The following is a 20,531-nucleotide window of genomic DNA, read 5'->3' on the forward strand; positions in this document are numbered from 1 at the left end:
AAAATCCAATTACATTTATAATAGAATGCATTAAATCTTTTCCAATTATTCAATACGATTCAGAAGGCCCTAAAATTCCTAAAAGGGTGTGATCTGAACCCAAACTGGACAGGCCATGTTTCCTCATTGGTAACTTCTTAGCATCCTTTTGGAAGAGGCTCCTTAAAGTCTGTGTCCTATCAGCACTCTCAATTTCTTCTTATGGCTGTACTCCACACCTCTTCCTCCACCTTGCCTCCCAAACTCACCTGTCTCCATTTGTTTTAAATAGGAGTAAACAAGGAACCTCATGGCTGTGGCCTTATAACATTTCCTTTTAGAAGTCTTTAATCTGACAAGAAGGAAACTTATAAAGCAAAAGACCTTAGAGTGGACTGAAACTTGGAGGGGAGGAGTGTATTTATAACAACCAAAATCCTCACCACTGCCTGCTCTCAGTTTTAGCTGATGAAAAATGAATGGCCTGTTTAGACAACTACCCAAGTTGTTGTTATATAGAAGATCTAGGTATTCTGATTAGCTGTTGCCCACCCGCCTACTGTCCCACCCCCTGAGTGAGTGTGGGTCAGACAGTACACATTTGTGACTTGTCTGATGTGGTACACATCGCCGGAGATGCTCTTCCTTCCCCGCCCGACGTGGGCTGTTAGCGCACGAATGCCAGTGTAACATTTGATCTTCAGTGCACTTGTGAAGTCTCGACTGTTTAATCAGTTTAAATACTCAGCCTTCCACTTCAGTCAAGAAGCATTTTAAAGCAGCGCTTCAACTGAATACTTCATTAATGTAATTTAGTTAAGAAAAACAAGTTCCATCAGTTTTTGCTAGAAGGATGTCCCAGTGTATCCTTCATTTTCTGTCTTGTATCCTGTCTATCTGAATATAATATAGAGCTAGAATGTGATTGCCTATTCAGAGCGAGAGAAAAACTATCTGGATTTCTAAAGCATTTTCCTTTCTGAGAAGAATATTATATCAGGTTAGTACATAACCAAAGATAAGGAGCAAACACTGAAGGACATTTCTAAAGGAGGACATACACTCAGCAGAGTAGAATAAAGAAATATCTCCTACTTTGGCCAGGAGAAAATTTCATTTTGTTCTGAAAAGAAAGAAATAAAGGAGAGGGTGATATTTTTATTGTCTTTAATTGTTGAAAGATATTGCTGTATTTTTCTAAATTCTGTAATATGTTCTCAATGAATCATATAAGTGTCCAGACCTAGGGACAGCTGCAAATCGTTTCTTGCACAGTAGAAATGGTTGGCAGTGAATCTAGCATGATGAGCTTCACTCATCCCATCCCTAGACATCCCTGAGCTGTCAGTCGTGCAGGGCTGTTGTCCACATTCTTCTTAGCAATTGCTCCCACTCTTGAAGCCTGTATTTTAGTCATTTTTGTAAAATTTTCACCTGTACCAAAGAGGCAGGTGGAAAGGGAAAAAAAGGTAGTAACTTACAAACTAATTTATTTGACCTTCTGCAAGCTTGGGTGACACGCTTGATGATACAGTGTGTGGGAGGAACTGGAGCAGGGAGATAAATGACTAAATGAGGCCACTGAATTCAGTGGCTGAGCACCAGCATTGGGTACATTGCTTGGGTTTAAATCCTAGAAGAGCCACTTTTACTTCTGTGACCCTAGGTGAGTGACTTAGTCTCTTCTAGTCTCAGTTTCCTCACCTGTGAAATAGAGATCATTAAATGAGAAATAGTAGGTAACACAACACAGTTCTAGGTACAAAGTGTCAAGATGTGTTAATGGTTGTATAAATTAAAGCAAGTTTTCAATGCTTAGAGTATTTAGATACTTCACTATCTGCTCCTGTTTCCATAGTAGTTAGAATTATCTGTAATGATGCAAATGACTTCTGTTTCTTTTCAGAGTTAGCTTAAGTGATGGCAGCGATAGTGAAAGCAGTTCTGCTTCTTCACCCCTACATCACGAACCCCCGCCACCTTTATTAAAAACCAACAACAACCAGGTAAATCACTGTGTTTGCACTGTTCAAGGTATTGCAAAGCTACATGTGATCATTTTACAAAGCACACAAAACTTTTTACTCCTTTACTTGAAACTTTATCTCAAATAAATGGGAATATACAACCTAACAAATAAACATACAGTTAGAGATAAGTAGAGTTCTGTTGTCATGAAAAGTGTGTTTTAATGATGGGTTAATTAAATGGATGCAAGAAGGGATGGTGACAAAAAGTGTTGCCCATTTACTCATGATTTCTATTTTTCCCCTTGGCAGTAAGTGGGTGACTTAATGAATTAAAGAAAAAACAAAACAAGACCTTTTAGGCTAGTATAAAGCCTGTTTATTTGCTTTTACTAATAGACAGTCATTTATTTACTTCTCGGAAATTAAACTTCTGAATCAGAACTTTAACTTCTGATCCTCAGTTTCCTCATCTGTACGTGGAGATGTTAATACCTGCCTTGCTGGTACTTAGGAAGATGATAAATAATACAGGTGGGGAGCATGAGTCAGTGCCCACACCTACCTGGCATTCAGTTGATGGCAGAAGGTTATTACCATAGGTGCTCTGCTTCTGTGTGCTTATTCAGGAAAAGAGGATCACCACTTGGGAATGTAGGGAATTGTTAATAAAATTCAGAGTAAATAGTGGTCATTATCATTGTTGTTACAGTCAAGCTAAAGGAAAACTTATTAATTTGATAGTCAACTCAGAATGTAGTAGTTTAGATAAGGTCTAGGCGGAACTTGGAAAGCTTTTGAAAGCTATGATGAAGAGCTTTTGTTAACAAATGATTAAGATTGGGACATTTTAAATAGTTACTAAAATAAACTATTTTCAAATATCATGAATATTGTAAAGGCCTCATTATGCATTGAGTGGTTACTCATTACTGAAGCTTATTCTTGTCTCTTTGTTTAGACAGATTCTTGGTGACCTCTACAATAATTGCTTAATTCAAGTTACCATTTGAATATTATTAATTTGAAAATAAAGAACTGTGTTTTTCTAAAATTATTCTATTTCACAGGTGTCCTACAATTTTAAATGGACTTGCCCTTGAATTTGTGATCTTTGTTTTACTAGGAAAATGTGATTTTTCTAGCTGGAGACTTTTTCTTCTTAAATTTTGTATAAAGCATAAGCAGAGATCTCCTAAAACTTAAACTTCTTCATTTATAGTGTTTATCTACATCTTAGAGTCTTTATTGTTAAGTAGGAATAATATCAGTGTTCTACACCTCAACAATTACAGTTCCACTGCTGTTTCTTTGCATCCTGCATATGAGTGCCAGTCCAACCTCATCATCTGTTACAGATTGGCTGTTCAAGTGCATTCTTATTCTTTACTCTATCTCCCTGTAGTTCACACATTTCCCCATCTCCAGTGCCAGCCATGCCCAGGGCCCAGCCAGCTTTCACCGCTGGCATGTCTGTCCAGCTCCACAAGTGAAGCACTTCAGAGGAGAGTGAAAGCTCAGGGCATAACCATCATCACCCACCCGTAGAGAAGAGCCCTGAGCTGGCTAACTGGATAACTTAAAATTCTTTTGTAAATTTGTACTTCAGTGTGAACTGGCAAAAGAGTAGAATTTGGACCATGGCTATATTTTTATATGCAGTTTAAACTTATTTGGCTTCCAGTGTGTGGTGTAGTAGAATTAGGCTGTTTTACAGGCAGCGGCAATGGTGCCAGGAGTGAAGGGCATTAGGCTGTGTTTTCCTGCCCCTCACGAGGCTCCTTCAGCACCTTTCCCAGTCAGGCTTACGACTGTGCTTGCTAAGTCAATGCAGCTCCTACAAGCCCCTCTCTTCTAATAGCTGCCCCCGCAGACTGCCTGGATGGGCAATCTTGAGCTGAGCCTGGCTTCAGGAAAGGTCTGAATTCATTGTCAGACTTCCTCTGGTTGTTTTTTTTTTTAACCTGCCTACCAAAACAAGAACAAAAATGAATACAATCATTTATCTGGGGAGGGTAAAAATTACTTTATCCTATGAAATAGCATACCACTGGTTCCTTGGCATATGTTTATTCAACAAATGTAGCTTCACACATGTGAATCATCAATCTGTCAGGAATACTCAATTATATGTCACTTTCTCCATGCACCTATAAGCATAATAAGAAAGCCCATATGCTTTCACTTTTAGCTAGTCAAGGTTAACAAATCCATGTACCACAGGAGTGCTTCCCTTGGAGCTATGTCTTGGAACTGAGAGCAGGAAAAGGTTTTTAAACCTTGGTATAGTATTGTTTTCTCAGCCTCTCAAATCACCTGCTTTGGGTCACGTGTGATGCTATGCCTTTAAATCAGTGTTCTTAGGACTTAAAAACTTTCTAGTTTCCTTACTCAACTTCCTTAGTTCTTCATGCTGATGAATGAAATAGTAAAAAAAATTCTTAAAAATCTCAAGTCCATAAATTTCACCCTGGAATATATTTTTAACCTTATATTTGAATGTGGGTATGTGGTTAACTGAAGTTTCATATATAAAATAGGTGAAAACACACTGGAAAGACTTAATTGAAATAGGAAGACTCTGAGTTTCCTTCTTCCATACCCCTTCGCTGTTACGTAGGCAAGTTGATAATGATATCTCAAGTTTCTGTAAATTACCAGGCAAAGCTGAGTTTTCCTTACCTTTTCTCAAATCTTCCAGGGACTAGGGAAGAGGGAAAGTGATAATTGAGTCAAATATTTTCTAACTGTTGAAAAAAAAAAGTGAATGGAAAGACAGCCACATGTCAACAAAGGAAGTAATTAACCTGAGTATTGTTAGGAGCAACTAGTGATCATTAACATGAAAGACCTATCAGTGGAGAATCCATCTGCTGAATAATTGAGTTGTCAGCCCCCACAAAGGGGAGGATATGGACAAATAATAATCTTGAAATTTTAGTTCTCAATCTGTTTTCTCAGATTAAGGATAGAAGTGCAGCTAATCACGGTGCTATTTACAGAGACTGCCACGTGTGCGAACGATGCATCGCTGCAGGCCTGGGGGCGGTTTCCCTGAGTACATACAACTTAATAAGGAATAATAGTTAATGCTGTGCTGTTTTACCCAGAGATTTTTTTTTAATTTTAAACCTTCCTTATGTAGAAGGAAATCAAAATTTCAGATCCTTTTTGGTTGAGGGTATGGATGGGCAGCAGGAGAGAGGGGCCTTGAAGGAAGGAAGTAATCCATCGGACCTGAGTTAATATTCAGAAAATCATAAATCACCTATCAGCCTGCAAGGCATATTGAATGAAATTAAAGACTATCCAGTTAAACTGGTTTGAAATAAGCCCGTGGAAGACAAGGTGCTGTACTTTTATATTCTGGAGTCGTTTCCTCAAAGATAAGAACTGATCATAAATAAAACAATTGTCTACTGCATGGCTCAGCTCTCTCAGAATGAGGTTTTGACAAAGCTGTTTATTTTGGAGCAGGGAGAGATCAAAGGAGGAAGATTAACTGAGCCCTCTCTGGGCAGCCACTCAGTAACTTGAGGCGGATCACTGACACCCGGAGCTTTTGTTTCTGCCACTGCAGCTTCAGAAGAAAGAAACTAGGATTTCAATGTAGTTTGGCCTTCCGTGCTGTAGCACTTACGGAATGCGTAGGGTGGGACTTAAGTGCCTCACAATGTCCTATTTTTTGCTTTGAAGGAAATGTGGTAGAACTCTCTAAGCTTAGTTAGCAAAGTTCCATTGCAAATATATAGTTTTCTCAATCACTTTGACCCCTTAAGTGCAGTAAATTGGGGATGGAGGTGGGGGTGGGGTGGAGGCAGGGTGGGACATGGGAAAATGCAGTTTTCTGATGCACAGGGCAAGCAGGCAGGCACTGTTTCTCTTGCCTGAAATCTCAGCCAATTGTCTCTGCTCTTTGCCCAGCCCTATATCTGAGTTGGCGAGGAGTGCCATCTACTGACCTACTTACTCCTAGGTCTCTGAGTGTGGAGTTTTCCCTTGAGGTCTCATTTCCAGCAACAATAGAGAGAAGGAAATTCTGAATGTAGTGGAGTGTTTGGTTTCGCTCACAGTGGACCATGTTTTGAAAAAAATGATTACCTTGCTTCTATTAACTTTAACTTGTATTGCCAAAAGTACTGTATTTTAAGTTAGCCTGGTCAAAGTGGTCATCTGGTTTATCTTAATGTTAAAAATGAATAAAGGTAATTATTAGGTAAGACTTAGAAAGAAGCTTACATCTTACCCATTCATTCTAAAGTCAAAGGAAACATATATACCCTTCTAGAACTATCTGGTCTTTTATAGAATGTCATGGCCCTATCCTCAAAAGGTAAAATGTTCAGTAGTATAAAATTCTACAGCTAAGTATCTGGACATTATCTTGTTAATCTCTCTCATTTCATCTCCTATTTTGAGGCCCCACCATATTAAATGGTGTGGTTAGGACCTGAGCCTAGGTTTCTTAGCACAATCAGGGCTCATTACACTTCAAATTAAAAGTGGACTCATTTTTAAAGTCTTCTTTGTGATATGGAATATTGTAGACCTTGGAACAGAACTGTGATTTGCCTGTGGTTTGTGTGTTTGCAAGTGTGTGTGTATGTTAGAACAAGGAATGGATAAAGAGAAGAGCAGTAGGAATATGAGACTTCTTAAATATGCTTTATTTGGTATTTTTGACCTTAATATAAGTTTCAGATTATAACAACTCAATAATAAGGTAATAATGAAAAAAATAAATTACTTTACTTTTATGTTTATATACATTTGTAAGCACTCAATAAATTCAGTGGTTTCCAGTCATTTTAAGCAAGGGCTATTTAAAAATATTTTCCTCATAATCTTCTATTTTACAGATTCTATTAAATCAGCTGTATTTATTAAGTAATAATATATTTTTTGTTTTTATTAATTAGAAATCTAGCTCCCCAGGGAAGCTTCTGAGTAGTATGCAGAACTACTGCTCATAACCTGAGCTGTAATCAGTTCAGATGAAAGGAAAGTCACCTGGTATTTTATCATGGGTAAAGACAGCATTTCTGGAAACACAGAAGACAGTACTGGCTTTTTGATTTGAAGGATCCCAATTTGGGAACAACCAGTGTCACTGGTGGCCATCTTTATTTCCAAAGCTGAATCAAGTTAGTAGCTTTGAGTAATTTTTAGAGTCTGAAAGTCAGGTACTAAAATGGGCATTTGAAATTTTGTTTTATCATCTCTAGTGTACTGAGCACTGGTAGCTGAAACAGCAGAATGAATCAGAGAAGATTCTTGCCTGAGGGAACTATAATCCAGGATAACTAAGCTGCTGTCCGTATGTGTGAGAGTATTGTCACGAAGAAGCAGCAACCTTGGAAGCTTAGATCTATTTTCATATTGTCAACTTTTAAAAAGTTTTCTATTGCTCTGAGTCAGCATTTTAGATATAAGTAATTTATTTTCCAAGAAAAGTAAGATTGGAAGAGAAAAAAGAAGATGTATAGAGGAGAAACCTATTTGGAAAACAATGTTATTATATGACATTTCATCCATAAGTGCCTTTGTTTAGGTGGCTGGCTAGCTGAGAAGTGCTTGAAATCAAATTTGACAGTGTTCTTTCTCTTGGATCCCTAGATTCTTGAAGTGAAAAGTCCAATAAAGCAAAGCAAATCAGATAAGCAAATAAAGAATGGTGAATGTGACAAGGTAGGTTTCCAGTCCTTTACTCTGATGCTACAGCACTGACGTGCCCTCTGTTTCTTTATGATTCTCTTGATCATCCTGGCTGGTTCTCCTCTCATTGTCTTCATCAGAAGTGCCCGAGAGTAGTTTATTTTCCAAGTCTTCTGATCTCTCCAGCATTAAAGTTGGCCTTATGCTATCATTTGCCCTGGTGCCTACATTGCCCAGGAATTTCAGGGACATTAAATCGGGTGGTAAGAGACTTGTGGTGAAGTTATAGGGTGAAGAAATGTCATACGTAAGTGAGCAGGGCATCTGACCCTAATGCACTGTGCTTTCCCCAAGTGGGCATAATTCACCTGAAATCGGGCAGCAAGACCTGTTAGGGGTAAGTCTCCTGGTGTGGGCAGTGTCCTGATGTGCTTTGCAAGGTCAGGGCAGGCCTGCCTAGTGCTTCACAGACCTCTCATTCGCCTTCATTGCAAATAGTGGTAGGAATACCCATGCAGCTATGCTAACAAAGACTCATGGGTCTCAGCATATGGAAGGAGAGGCCACCTCTGCCTTTTCAGGGGAGCTCTTAACAAGCCACATGCTAATTTGGATAGTAACCTCTATTTCTCGTAAGACATTCTTCTGTTCTTTCACTTGCTGTTCACTAGCAATGTTAGATATGTTTGATAAAAGGGAAGGCTTTTTAATTTTTATTTTAAGAATTTGCCCTGAAGTAAATGGTAATGTGCATGGGTACTTCCATGTTCAAACTTAAACTTTTTCTCTTAGCTAAAAGGATTCTAAGATAGATGAATTTAAAAAAATTAAAGTAGACTTCGATACCTCACAATTTATCATTGAGCTCCCCTTCTCTCTAGAGGCATTGCTGGGAGTAGTGAGGCTCACTTGAATCTCGTTGAGAGAAAATAAGTGCAAGAATTGCTCCTTTTAAAAAAAGCTGGCTTGATGAAGGTAGTAGTTGGCCAAGACAGACTTGATCTTCAAAGGCCTTGGGCACAGAGTCTACACAACCTGGTTGAGGTAGAATGAGGGATCTCTAGTTGCTGCTTATATGTTCTTATTTATTTAGTCCTGTATTTTTGACTGCTTCCTAACATGCTTGCTCTTTGGGGATACTCTTCTCTTTCAGGCGTACCTAGATGAACTGGTAGAGCTTCACAGAAGGTTAATGACCTTGAGGGAAAGACACATTCTGCAGCAGGTGAGAAATGCTTTTTAGCACAACCCTTTCCAAAAGCCTGAGGGCCTAGTTTGTCCTGGGGCAGTGTGATAGCACCAGGAGACCACGCCAGCCCCACACTGCCAGAACCCAGCCAATGCCACCTGCAGAAGTATAGTTGACCCTAGAGCAACATGGGTTTAAATTGCACTGGTGTACTCATATGCAGATATTTTTCAACAACTATACAGTCGGCCCTTCATATCAACCAGCTGTGGATCAAAAACAGTATTTTCGGCCTGCAGTTGGGTATCTCTGTATGCAGAAGGTCGACAGTATGCACTGTTCTACACCATTTTATATAAGGAACTTGAGCAGCTGAGGGTTTGGCTATGCATATGGAATCCTGGAACCAAAATCCTTCAGATACCGAGGGACTGTAGTTAAGTTTTGTGGGAGTCAAAAGTTATACCTGGATATTCGACTGTGCAGGGGTGGGGTGGCACCCCTAACCTCTGTGCTATTCAAGGGTCATCTGTATTTTGGAAGCATGCTCACTTCTGACCCAACCTGGAAGTCTGCTTTGGAGCTTTGCCGTGATTATCTCCCTTCCCTGGTGCCATGGGCAGTGAAGACCAAGCACCTGTAGAGGTGATGGTGCCGGAATAGATTGATCCCTCAGCTGGCTGATGCTGAGATGTGGGCTGAGGGAGAGGATAGTAGAAATGCAGAAACCTTTGGGGCCAGGTTTCTGGTTTCATGGGAAAATAGTGATAAGACTTTCAGTCAAGTGTTGTAAACATTTGTGATTCAATTTAGTAACCTTTTGCCAATTACATTCTAAGGAAAATAAATATTTCCCTCATTTCTCTTATCTCGTACAACATACATTCTATTATTATGAACTCAACTGTGGAATACTTGTAGAGTGGGAAACTTCTATTAGTACAATTTGATGTTTTGAGAAGATAAGAGGGGTGGTTTTTAGCTTTCATACAGTTACGTGCATCCATTGCATTAACAGTGGCTACTGATAAAATATTTTTTCTTTAACACCCAAAGGGAAGGTTGTGTTCTAAATTCCAGCATAGGTTTGTAGATTATTTCACTATTGATATTTTTTTTACCACTTTCAAATGACTTAAAGTTTGTACTTAATCTACCCCAACTGTGTGTGTGCACACATGTGGTTTTTTTAACATTTAATGGCTGATGGTAACATTTATATTCTGTGTACATTTTTGCTTAAATCTATAAATACACACTCTCAGGTTTGCCAAGTTTCCTGATTGGTCTGATAAGCTTTTTAGCTGTTCTAGAGTTTCAGATTTGAACAAAAGACTACAGACCTATGATTCTTAATTAGGTCTAAGTTGCAATTCCATTTAAGTGAGTATGGGTAAGGGAGCAGGATTTGAGTAGCTTACCCTGAGACTTTGCTAATATTTTTCTTCAGTTTTCTTCTGTAGAACTCAAAATTGTTCAGCCTGCCATTTACCAATTATTTGAGGCTAATTGACTGAATAGTGATGGTAACTTTATTAGCTGACCTCCCCCTCCCTTCCCTCTCCCAAATGCCAGCTCTAAACCACTGTGGAGCAATTGTCTGATAAAGCTATTAACATACAAGCTGGGCCCAAATAGTGAGTCTGGCAGAGGGGGAGACAGATGTTTGGACAGGGTTGGGACACCTTGACAAAGGAAGCCCAGCCAACGAGTGGAGGATACTAGGCCATTGGGCACAGTCTTACCTTGGGGTGTCGTTGGCATTCCTAGTTTCACATTGTCCTTTACTTTGACCTTTGAAAGAGTTCTGAGAGAAGATGGCTTAACTTGAGACTTCCATCGAAGTGGATTATTTTAGTGTTCTAGAGGGAGAGAGTGATCTTTATGAATTTTTAACCTGGCATAAAGGCACTCAAGGGCGCACAGCATTTCACCCTAATTGCATTCCCAGGCTGCTTTGAAAGCTCTCTGTCTTTGGCCTTTTGCCTTGTAATGCAGCTGAGGCTTGTGATTATGATACCATGATGCATGTCCTGTCACGGTTTACTGCTTAATTAATTCTTATTGTAAAACCTAGCACTATGGAGGACCAGTGCTACTCTGCACCTTGAGAGCTGTCCTGTCATGGAATGCATTCCACAGTCTATGTATTCTCTGCCATGCAGACCTAACACCTGAGACGGAATTTCTAGTAGCCCAGGATCCACATCCTAGGTCTTTTCCTATTAAATACATTGAATCCACTCTGACTCTTTTATTTTGGCTCACAGAAGATGATTAGTATCTTCGTATTAATCTAGGGGCACACAGCACTGGTGCCCAACAGCTAGTTTAACAAACAGGAAACAATGCATCAAGAGCCTGTATTCTTAAGCCACTTTTCCATAAGGTAAAAATATAGTATAGTGGATACAGTGAAACCTGGAGATATCAGTTACAGGGCTGATTAATAATTTGATTCTTCTTTAAACCACGTGTTCTGCCTTTATTTGGAAAGGGAGATAGAACACTGCTAAACTTGTCAGCAATTCAGCTCTGAGTCTGGATTTGCATCCTACAAAGGAGGAAAAAAGTCAGGGCTTCCTTCAAAGATAGTTTAGTAATTTAGATAACAGCTATTACACTTTTAGAACTATCTTCCAGGATATGGGGAGTGAGTGGGTTATCAAGTATTCCCTCTAAAACATGGATACCCCTCCTTGAGGAATGCTCTGCTGAAAATGATTTTTCTCCATCCTGGGAAATCGCCTGTCATGTTTTAGAATCCCCTGTAGATGGAGGGCGGACAGTCTGCCTCTTAACCCAAGGTAGGGCACATGTCACATGGCAAGACAGTGTTCCCCAGTCCATGGCCACAGTCATTCTATGGCAGGGCTGTCAAACTCATTTTCACTAAGGGCCACATCAGCCTCACAGTTGCCTTCAAAGAGCCGAATGTAATTTTAGGACTGTATAAATGTAACTACTCCTTAACAGTTAAGCAAGAGCTGAGCACTGCTGCCAGTTAGAAACAAGGTGTCAGGCCAGATAAAACAAGGTGGAGGGCCGGATTCAGCCTGCAGGCCTTGTGTTTGCCACCTATGTTCTTTCTACAGGAAGACCTAACTTATCCCCGCCCTGATTCCACTCCCTGACTCCACTCTGAGCAGATGCAGGTGAAACAGAGCTTGTCTACTAGTTCCCACTCAGTCAAGAGGCTGCTGCAGGTAGAAAGAACCCTGGTTTAAAAAATATATAATCAGACTAAAAATAATGCTTCTATCTTTTTATAATTAAAAACCAGGATTAGGGGGAAGGAGTCACTGATTTAACAAGTGGATCTTCCTTCTTTAAAAAAAAAAAAAGCTTGCATGGTAGCCACTAAAAGGCTGATACGGCAGGAAATAATCCATCACGAGTGCTTTCACAGAGATCATCCTCTGAAGAATGCGTTAAGCAGTGTGCATGCTCTTCCACTTCCCACACGGACCCTGTGTCCTCGCCTGCTTTTCTTGCCTGCAGTCGCCCTCTCTTTTATTATGATTTTGGAGAGGCATTTATTATTGCAGTATGATGCAAGGTATTGACACCAAGGCAGGGCCACACTGCATCAGCGGAGCAGGGGATGCTGACAGAAAGGCAGAGTGGTGTCCTCGGGGCCTGGTGTGGTGTTTTAGGCTCTGTGGCTTGTGTTGTAGGAGTAAAAGCATGTTAATGCTGTGTTTCTGATGTCCTAACTATCAGGATTCCAGGAAAGGAGCCCACATTTATATTTCTTTATGAAGTCTACCTAATTGAGGACATGGGTACATGCTCTAATAACTCAGATTATTATGCCTTTCCCTTTGGCAAATAGTTCTGAATACTCCAGCTGCTGCCACTACTTCTGCTTTTAGGCTATCTCTGTATCTGCCTTGATGTGTTCTTATAGGCACTCATAAAAATGCGGGGCTCATTTGGTGAGATTGATCAGTTCCCCTTTATATCTTTGTGTGTTTGTGGCTGCAGGCGGGGTGGGACACGCTGGTTGTGAAGGAAGTAGGAGGACTGTGATTGAAGCCCTGGAAACCTACAAGATATTACAGTGCATGTGAGATGACTAAGCTGAATTTCCTAGTGGGCAAATGTGTTTATTTGCTTTAAAATCAAGTGGCTTTTTCAAAAAGGTATTTTTCTCTGTTTTCTACTTAATGAAGTAATTACTGAGCAGCTACATCCAGTCACAGAAAGCTATTTACTTAAACGGGTAAGGTACCTGTCATTTTCTAGGGAAAATGCAGGGCCGTACTTCCTTAACCCCACGTTGTGGTTTTAGTTTGTCATTTCAACTAATTTCCTTCAACTACTGTTCTCCCTGCTTTCTTCCCTTCCCCTTGCAAACTTTTCTTATAATTATTATTTTAAAAAATCCAATTAGGTCTTTTCTGAGTTTTAGCTTCTGGCATTTTCCCTGCTTCATCTGTTTGAGTGCTAATGAAATGGCTGACGGTCAATGAGGGGAGCAGGGAAGAGCCTGGGGTCTGGTCATCCCTGTGCCATGGAGCTACTGCCCCGATAATGAAGGATAACTTTATACTCATATGGTAGTTACAGTCACGTTGCCCTGGTCTGTGTAGCAGGGCACAGTTTATAAAGGAGTTTCATTTACCATATTTTATTGGAGCCTCTGCACAACGCTGCAGGATGGTAGACAATTGGCATTTTCCTCGTTTTGTAGGTGAGAAAACAGGCTCAGAGGTTATAATGTTCTGTCCAGTGTCATTCAATGCCATTGAAGTAGTGAACAGAGTCAGAACTCGATAAGCCAAATCCAGGGCTCTATTCTGAATGCTTTGTCCTTTACCTGCCTGCTAGTTGGGGGGATGAGTCACACTCTGGAATAATTGTCATTTGTCTCCGTTGTATCACTTAAAAGGCTATTTGTTTCTGTCCAGAAAGAGCTCTGAAGAGGCTGTTTGTGTCTCCCCTGAAGTGTACACATTTTCACTAGTTCTATAGTATTTCTACACAATGGGGAAAAAAGAATTTACTCTGGAAGGTACTCTTAAATCAATCAATGTGAAATATATAGTAAGCATGATTGCCTTGAAAGGTGTGTGTGTGTGGACATAGCTGGGTGTATGTCTCTGTGTATGTAGATGTGTGTGTGTGTGTGTGACTTACCCAAAGCTCTATAACTGTTAACTAATTTAAAGAATGAGGGTCCATTTTAGATCTTTTAGTGTTAATAATAAGATCATCCTGCTTGATAAATTCTTATATGAGTGCTGTAGTTTAGCCACAGCTGGGAATACCCCTTTTAGTAATCTCTTGGTACGTGTAATAGAACCTTAGATCCAGTGCTTTAAAGCAAGGAAGGCTCCCTGTCCACCTACCCCCATAATAACAGACCTGGAGGTAAGTAATTTGTAGTCAGTGTGGTGGCTTAAAAGATGCCACTAAGGATGTAGACTTCTGGCCTTCCTGCTTGGCCGTCTTTCACATCGTGCATTCATCCCCGTGAGGGGGAGACAGCCATTGCACTTCCAGGGTTGCATCTCTTCATTTCAGACAGAAAGAGGAGCACAGGGCAAAGGCACATGCCCATTGTCCACACCTTCACTAAAATTTTCCCCAAAAGCCCAGTGATTTGTGAAAAATACATTGTAAATAGAGGTATCTATTCAGTGCTGCACATGGGTCTGGAGGGGCAGGTACCGTAGCCTGGTGTGTTGCCCCTCCCAGAAAATCAAGCTTCTGTTAGTAAAAAGGAAGTGATAAATGGATATCAGGTAGGAAATGGACTATGTATGTCATGGTTTTGCAATGGGAGTAACTTTTTTCATTATTAAACCAATAGTTTTATCTAAAAAAAATAATCTCAAAGATTGAATAAGGTGATGGCAGCTAACTCTGGAGTTGTGCAACCACTGGATGAGGCTAAATGTGTCCTATGCTTCTGTGGAAGTCAAATGATGTCAGGAAAGGGGAGCACATTTTATGTTGAGAGCCGCTAATCCATATGGAATCGTTCACAAATTACTTTTTAAAAAAGGAAATTAATTTTAAGAACGTCAAAAGTTTTTGCTGTTCTCAACCTGAAATTAGGTAATCTAAAATGTCATTAAATGAATAGGCTAATTAATTAAAAGTATTTTTTCTCCTTTTTAAGATTATTGAACCAAAGAGAATCAAAGTAAGTGATAGAAAGGGAGTAATAGAGACAACTAAAAATAAGTGGAAGAATTTGCCAGTTGTTTTCTCTGTATGTTTTATCTTTCATCAAGGTGGGGATTTTCAACCCCCACTTCATTCCCCCCCCCCACCCCGCCACACACACCAAGCATACTGCAATTAACCCCCTCTATCCCCTTTGACTCACAGCAAGCATATCTAAATCCCACACTACCCAGGCACAGTATCCATTTCTGATCAAAATTATTAGTAAAATAGGAACAAAAAGACACATAACATGGCAAAAGATTCTCTTAAGCCAATAACCAACATTCTTAATGTTGAAACCTTGGATATATCCTGAAAGCCAGGGCAAAATAGCAGTGCCTCTGTCACCACTTCTGTGTATCACATTTCTGAAAGTTGGAGCTGATGCAATAAGACATGAGGTGTCACTAGGACAAACAAGGAGACAAAAGCATCCTTTCTTTCTCTGGTTAATAACTTATCACCCCCAAATATACCAGGCAATCAACTGAACATGACTATAAGTAATAAATATAGATTTTTATTTATTTTTCATTGAGGTATAACAAAGTGTAAAGCTATAGGAATTTGAACAAAGTGAATGCATCCCTTATATCCAAGCAACAGCACAGTTCCCGTACCCTGAGCAGGCTTCCTGAAGCCCCGCTTCCAGTCACTCACTACCCATGATCCTCAGGGGGACAGAAGTCGTACATGGATTACATTTTTTTCTTTGTGGGTTCTTGCACTTTTTAAAAGTTCAACAATAATGTAACCAGGAAGAAAAATGTTCATCACTATATATGTGTGGATGCATGTGTGTGTGTGTGTGTATTTTTTTTTTTAGTAAGGAGTTTTGTTAATTCCAGACTGGAATTTCCATATATATAGTAGGTATAGTTAGTCTCCATTGAGTCAGTAACTAAGAGTTAAAGCAGTCTTGTAATCGTATCTCCCCCTAACAATCTACTGTCACTCCCACCTCTACAGTAAAATACTTTGTTGATAACTTGAAAGTATGAAGTACTTTAAAGGGTATGAATGCTCTCATTCAGAATTTCAAAGGGTTAATATTCCTTTGGCTTACAAATTGGCTAAAAGACACAGTGGTGCCCTTACTAGTATAGGAACTTCTTACTGTATATGTCAGATGTTCTATATTTGACCCCTTCCATCTCTCTCTCTTTGCTTTTTAATGTCAATTTATTATTGTCTAAACTTTCTCTTCTTTATTCTTCTAGATTGTGAACCTTATAGAAGAAACTGGACACTTTCATATCACAAACACAACATTTGATTTTGACCTTTGCTCCCTGGACAAAACCACAGTCCGTAAACTACAGAGTTACCTGGAAACATCTGGAACATCATGAGGATACAACAACTGGATGCATCAAAAACTATTGGGTTCTTTTTTTTTTGGTTGTGATTTTTTGTTGTTGTTGTTTATAAGAAAACACTCAGAATGATGCAACCAAAAGGGAAAAAATAAAAATCAAGCAACCTTCAGCTTTATTTTTCTTTGAAGCCAGTCATCATCTCTTGATAAAGGAGAGGTTAAACAAACCAGCCTCAGCGGACCACTCTTCTCTCCAAGGAAACCCCGGGAAGAGTTTGCCTGGATAGCCTTGAAAACAAACAGATCAAACACAACACAAGAAAACTTAAAGAATGTGTATGGTATCATGTATCTCTCTCTGTGGTGGTTCATTCCACAGGACGAATGCATATTCAACACACTGCCTTATTACATAACTGATCTATTTATTATCGCATACAGATACCCGAAAGTCATTGAGGGAATGACACCACAAGACATTATAAGTACTTGGTCCCATGGATGCTCTTTCAATGCAGCGCCCTTGCCATCCCAAGCCCAGTGACCTTACTCGTATACCATGCCACTCTCCACCAACTTTTTCCAACTCCTCTAACTCGTTGCAGTCTGTTTTTCCATCTTCTGTTTTTCCAGTTCTAGGACACAAATGATCAACTGGGGGGACCAAATAACCACCCTGATTTTCTTCTTTGTGGTCTTTCTCCTGAAAGTTGGGGCCCAGTCCTTGGCTGTATCCATATAATGATCTTGGACCATGGTAGAAAAAGCACCAAATAGGATCATGACTTGCTGTCTAGCCTTAGTCAACAAACCCGTAGGACTTTCAAACAAAAGTGTGCGTGTAAACGTCCTGCGTCCAGCATTGTTGAGCTGTCGCCAGCACTCTGGTGTCTGTGTCGCTGTTACAATATTAGATAAATATGGAAGTAAAGGCATTCCAGAGGATCATCATTTTTTTAAAAAGGAATTCTGGTTCTGTTTTCTAAAGAAATGTTGTAGGAATTCGTAATTTGGATCTATTTATTAGTAAGAGCTTTGGTTTTCTTCAGCTGCCAGTGTGTCATTCATCTTAATCGTAAAACCTGGAATAAGAGATTTTTGTTTGTTCACATATGATCCCCTTAGACTCTTTCTATATTTGGAAAATTTAAATCTTTCTTTGGGGGAAATTCTTGGTTATTCTGCCATAACAGATTATGTATTAACTTGTAGATTCAGTGGTCCGATGCCTGTTTAGTCACTTGCTTATGTTTCCAGAAGGATTTCTTGTATTGGTGAAAATAAAGGAGGTTGGGGAGGGGGGATATTTTTGTTCTTGATGTACCCTGTTTTGAAACTAGAAACCTTTCCTATGGCATGCAAAAGAAAGCAAATTATTTTTAAAGAAAAAAACAAAAAACAAAACCAAAGTACTTTTGGTGTCATTATTCCATCCCCTCCATAAATGGAGAAATGCAAAGTGAGAACAGCTCATCTTTCAAGTTTTTGCTAGGAACTCAACTAAAAAGAAAAGAAATGAAGAAATACTTCTGGATCCAAAGGTTCTTTCACTGGATCAGCCTTAAGAAAGTCTCTATCTGTGCTAATAGACCAGTGTCTCCCTTGTTTATTCCCATGCCAGATGCTGTCTTTTCATACAGAGATTAACTAATGTCTGTACAGAAAACAGTCCTTCCAGACCCATTCTTTTGGGCAGTAATGTAAATGAAGGTTGATAATGGAGTTATTTCTGCATTTTAAAAAAGGGGGATTTTTTTTAACCTTTGTTTCTTTCTATCCAAAGACACTATTTTTTCCTTTAAAAAATAATACAACCATGCTTCTTGTAAATTACTTCTCTGAAGCATACTCCCTGAGGACAAGTGTATGTTTTCAATCATGTTATGATTTTTGATGATTGGCACAAACTGTCCTTGAAGCATTTGTCATCTGGTCCACTTCTCGATGATTAATTAGAGAAGAAGCTTCCTGAGTCATTTTAGGTGACTGATGAATCGTGTGATTTTAGTTGTGTTTTGTTTTGTTTTGAACTTTACAGGTAAAAGGGGAGGACAATGCTTGAATGGAATTATTTGCAAAATTTAAAACTCTTTAAAATTTCTAACTGCTAATTCACATATCCTAATGAAGCTAGAAATGTATGTGGTGTATCTGAAATATCTGTGTAGTTTAACTAGGAATGTGTGTATGTAGTTTGGGCCGTTTTTATTTTTGTAACTAAATTGTGTGGCAAAAACTAGGATTTGGCAATGTAAAGATTTTGTTGTTGTTGTTCCTTAGGTTACTAAGCAAGTAACTAGGTAACACAAATGATCAAACAAAATGGTTAAGAAGGGATATTATTACAGTGATAAAATTTAGATGCTCAGTTCAGGTGATAAAGCAAGTATCTTCCAAATAATTGTCATTGTAAGTTTGCAATTGATAACAAAACCTGGGGAAAACTATCCATCTACTAGTTGTGGATGAGCAAAGGGAGTTTTCCACAAAATTTTAGTAGAGTAAGAGTCACATTGTTAAGTTTTTAGAAGTTACACCCTTGCTTTCATCTAAGTTATAAATGCAGAAATAATGAATCCCCTTTCAATTAATTTCCAAAAGTTATACTTCTCTTAAGTAACCCACTCAGTTCTGCCATATTTGTGTACACTCACCTTTGAAACCTGTTAAAAAATGTTTTGGGCACATGTGTGTCCTAATAGTGGCTTTGGTTTTTTAAGCACAAAAAAAAAATGGCAGGGTTTAATTTCTTTGGTGTATATACATATAAATAGATGTTTCAAATAAAATTAATTGGGTGAGTGTGAATATAGTTTGAGCCAGCCAGAATATGATAAACTTTCTTTAAATTTTTTCCCCAGTAATCTGAGGAGAAAAGTGTATGTACAGAACTTCCCCCCTAAAAAATTAGCTTCTGCCTCTGGTTTTGCCGCAGAATATGTATGAGAGCAGGTGCTTCTGACTCAGCATGTGGTGGTCATGTCAGCAACACCGTTTGCAGTTGTTTTGTTTCTTTGCCATAATCCATCTCTCTGTGTAGACAAGTAGGCATGTCTATATATGCTTGTATATTGTGTCAGAGTAGGGAAGAACATGAAAACATTAGACTAGAGGGAAAAAAATCATAGGAGAGTGTCCTGAACATTTTTAAATTGCTAAGCAAATCTCTCTAATCTGAATAATTATGCACCTTTTTGTGGACAGAGCCAATACATTTGGCTTTCTTCCACCAAAAAAAAAAGTTTCTACAGATAATTTCTACAGACTCAGCTCATCTTTATAAAAGACTGATCAGGCCTGCATAACATTCCAAGCCCTGTGCATGTTAACGACTTAACATACGTGTTTAAGAGAAGAGACTTTATCTTAAATGTTTTAACTCTGCCTAGGTAATGGAGTTGGATATTCATTGTTGGAAATGGTCAGTGTTTGTGTTTGGTGGCTGGTGTTCATTTTTCTCACTGTGGATGTGATCAGTTCTGGAGTAGTTTGCTGTATGTTCATTTCTTTCCACCTTTAGCACTGTGCGTGTGCTGCATTCACACACAGAGGCACGCACGCATATTATAAACTTGCTTTGGACTGTTGCTCTAAAACTAAGACTGTGATGCCAAGTCTACTACAACTGCGATGAATGTAGAGGAGTCAGTCCCCACGGTTTAGTCTCGGGCCGGAAGTCTACATGTCCGACCTCTTGTTTTATATGATGCTTTTTGTCATGTAGGCATTGCCATCTCTGAATATTCCTTGTAAAGATGCATCGAAGAAGTCAATTTAAAAGGAAGACAAAGCCACCTCTGTCTGTAAACTGTAAATATGTATTTTGGCACTTATACTCCACTATTCTGAAAATAGAGTTTTGATGGAAATGCTGACAGATCCTGAACGGTGGCCAGAGCTACCATGCAGTGCAAAAATAAATTAAGTAAAAATGTATTCTTGAGATTAATAATGCAAGGCCAATACATTTTATAAATCTGTCAGTATCTTTTTAAATGGAGTGTGTATGTGTAGTTTTGTTGAAAGATACACTGTGTATGTGTGTGTAGATGCTATTATGTGAACAACAAGGCATTCGTAAGATGTATTTCCCATCTCTAAAACCCATGTTGAAATGTAAGTACAGATTGACAGAAATAGCTGTTTTCCTTTCTTAAATTCATATCTAATCTATTGTGGCTCCATGTTTTTTACAATGTATAGTCTTACTGATTTGTTAAGAGTCATTTGACCAAAGCTTGGT

At 39.0% G+C, this 20,531-nt stretch overlaps 1 protein-coding gene across 2 annotated transcripts in view; it reads left to right on the plus strand.

Moving 5' to 3' along the window:
• The window catches only part of MLLT3 (MLLT3 super elongation complex subunit), a 267,938-nt gene extending 247,654 nt beyond the window's left edge, over positions 1 to 20,284 (plus strand). For both annotated transcript variants that reach the window (XM_045840142.1, XM_045840143.1), the window contains exons 8-11: positions 1,886 to 1,985; positions 7,563 to 7,634; positions 8,755 to 8,826; positions 16,191 to 20,284. In XM_045840142.1, coding sequence (XP_045696098.1) covers positions 1,886 to 1,985; positions 7,563 to 7,634; positions 8,755 to 8,826; positions 16,191 to 16,322 — 376 coding nt within the window. In that variant the 3' untranslated portion in view covers positions 16,323 to 20,284. The remainder of the gene's footprint in view (positions 1 to 1,885; positions 1,986 to 7,562; positions 7,635 to 8,754; positions 8,827 to 16,190) is intronic.
• Positions 20,285 to 20,531: the final 247 nt, after the last annotated feature.

Source organism: Phyllostomus hastatus, unplaced genomic scaffold, assembly GCF_019186645.2.
Source record: "Phyllostomus hastatus isolate PE091 unplaced genomic scaffold, TTU_PhHast_1.1 phas_contig_34, whole genome shotgun sequence".
In the NCBI taxonomy this organism is placed as follows: Eukaryota; Metazoa; Chordata; class Mammalia; order Chiroptera; family Phyllostomidae; genus Phyllostomus; species Phyllostomus hastatus.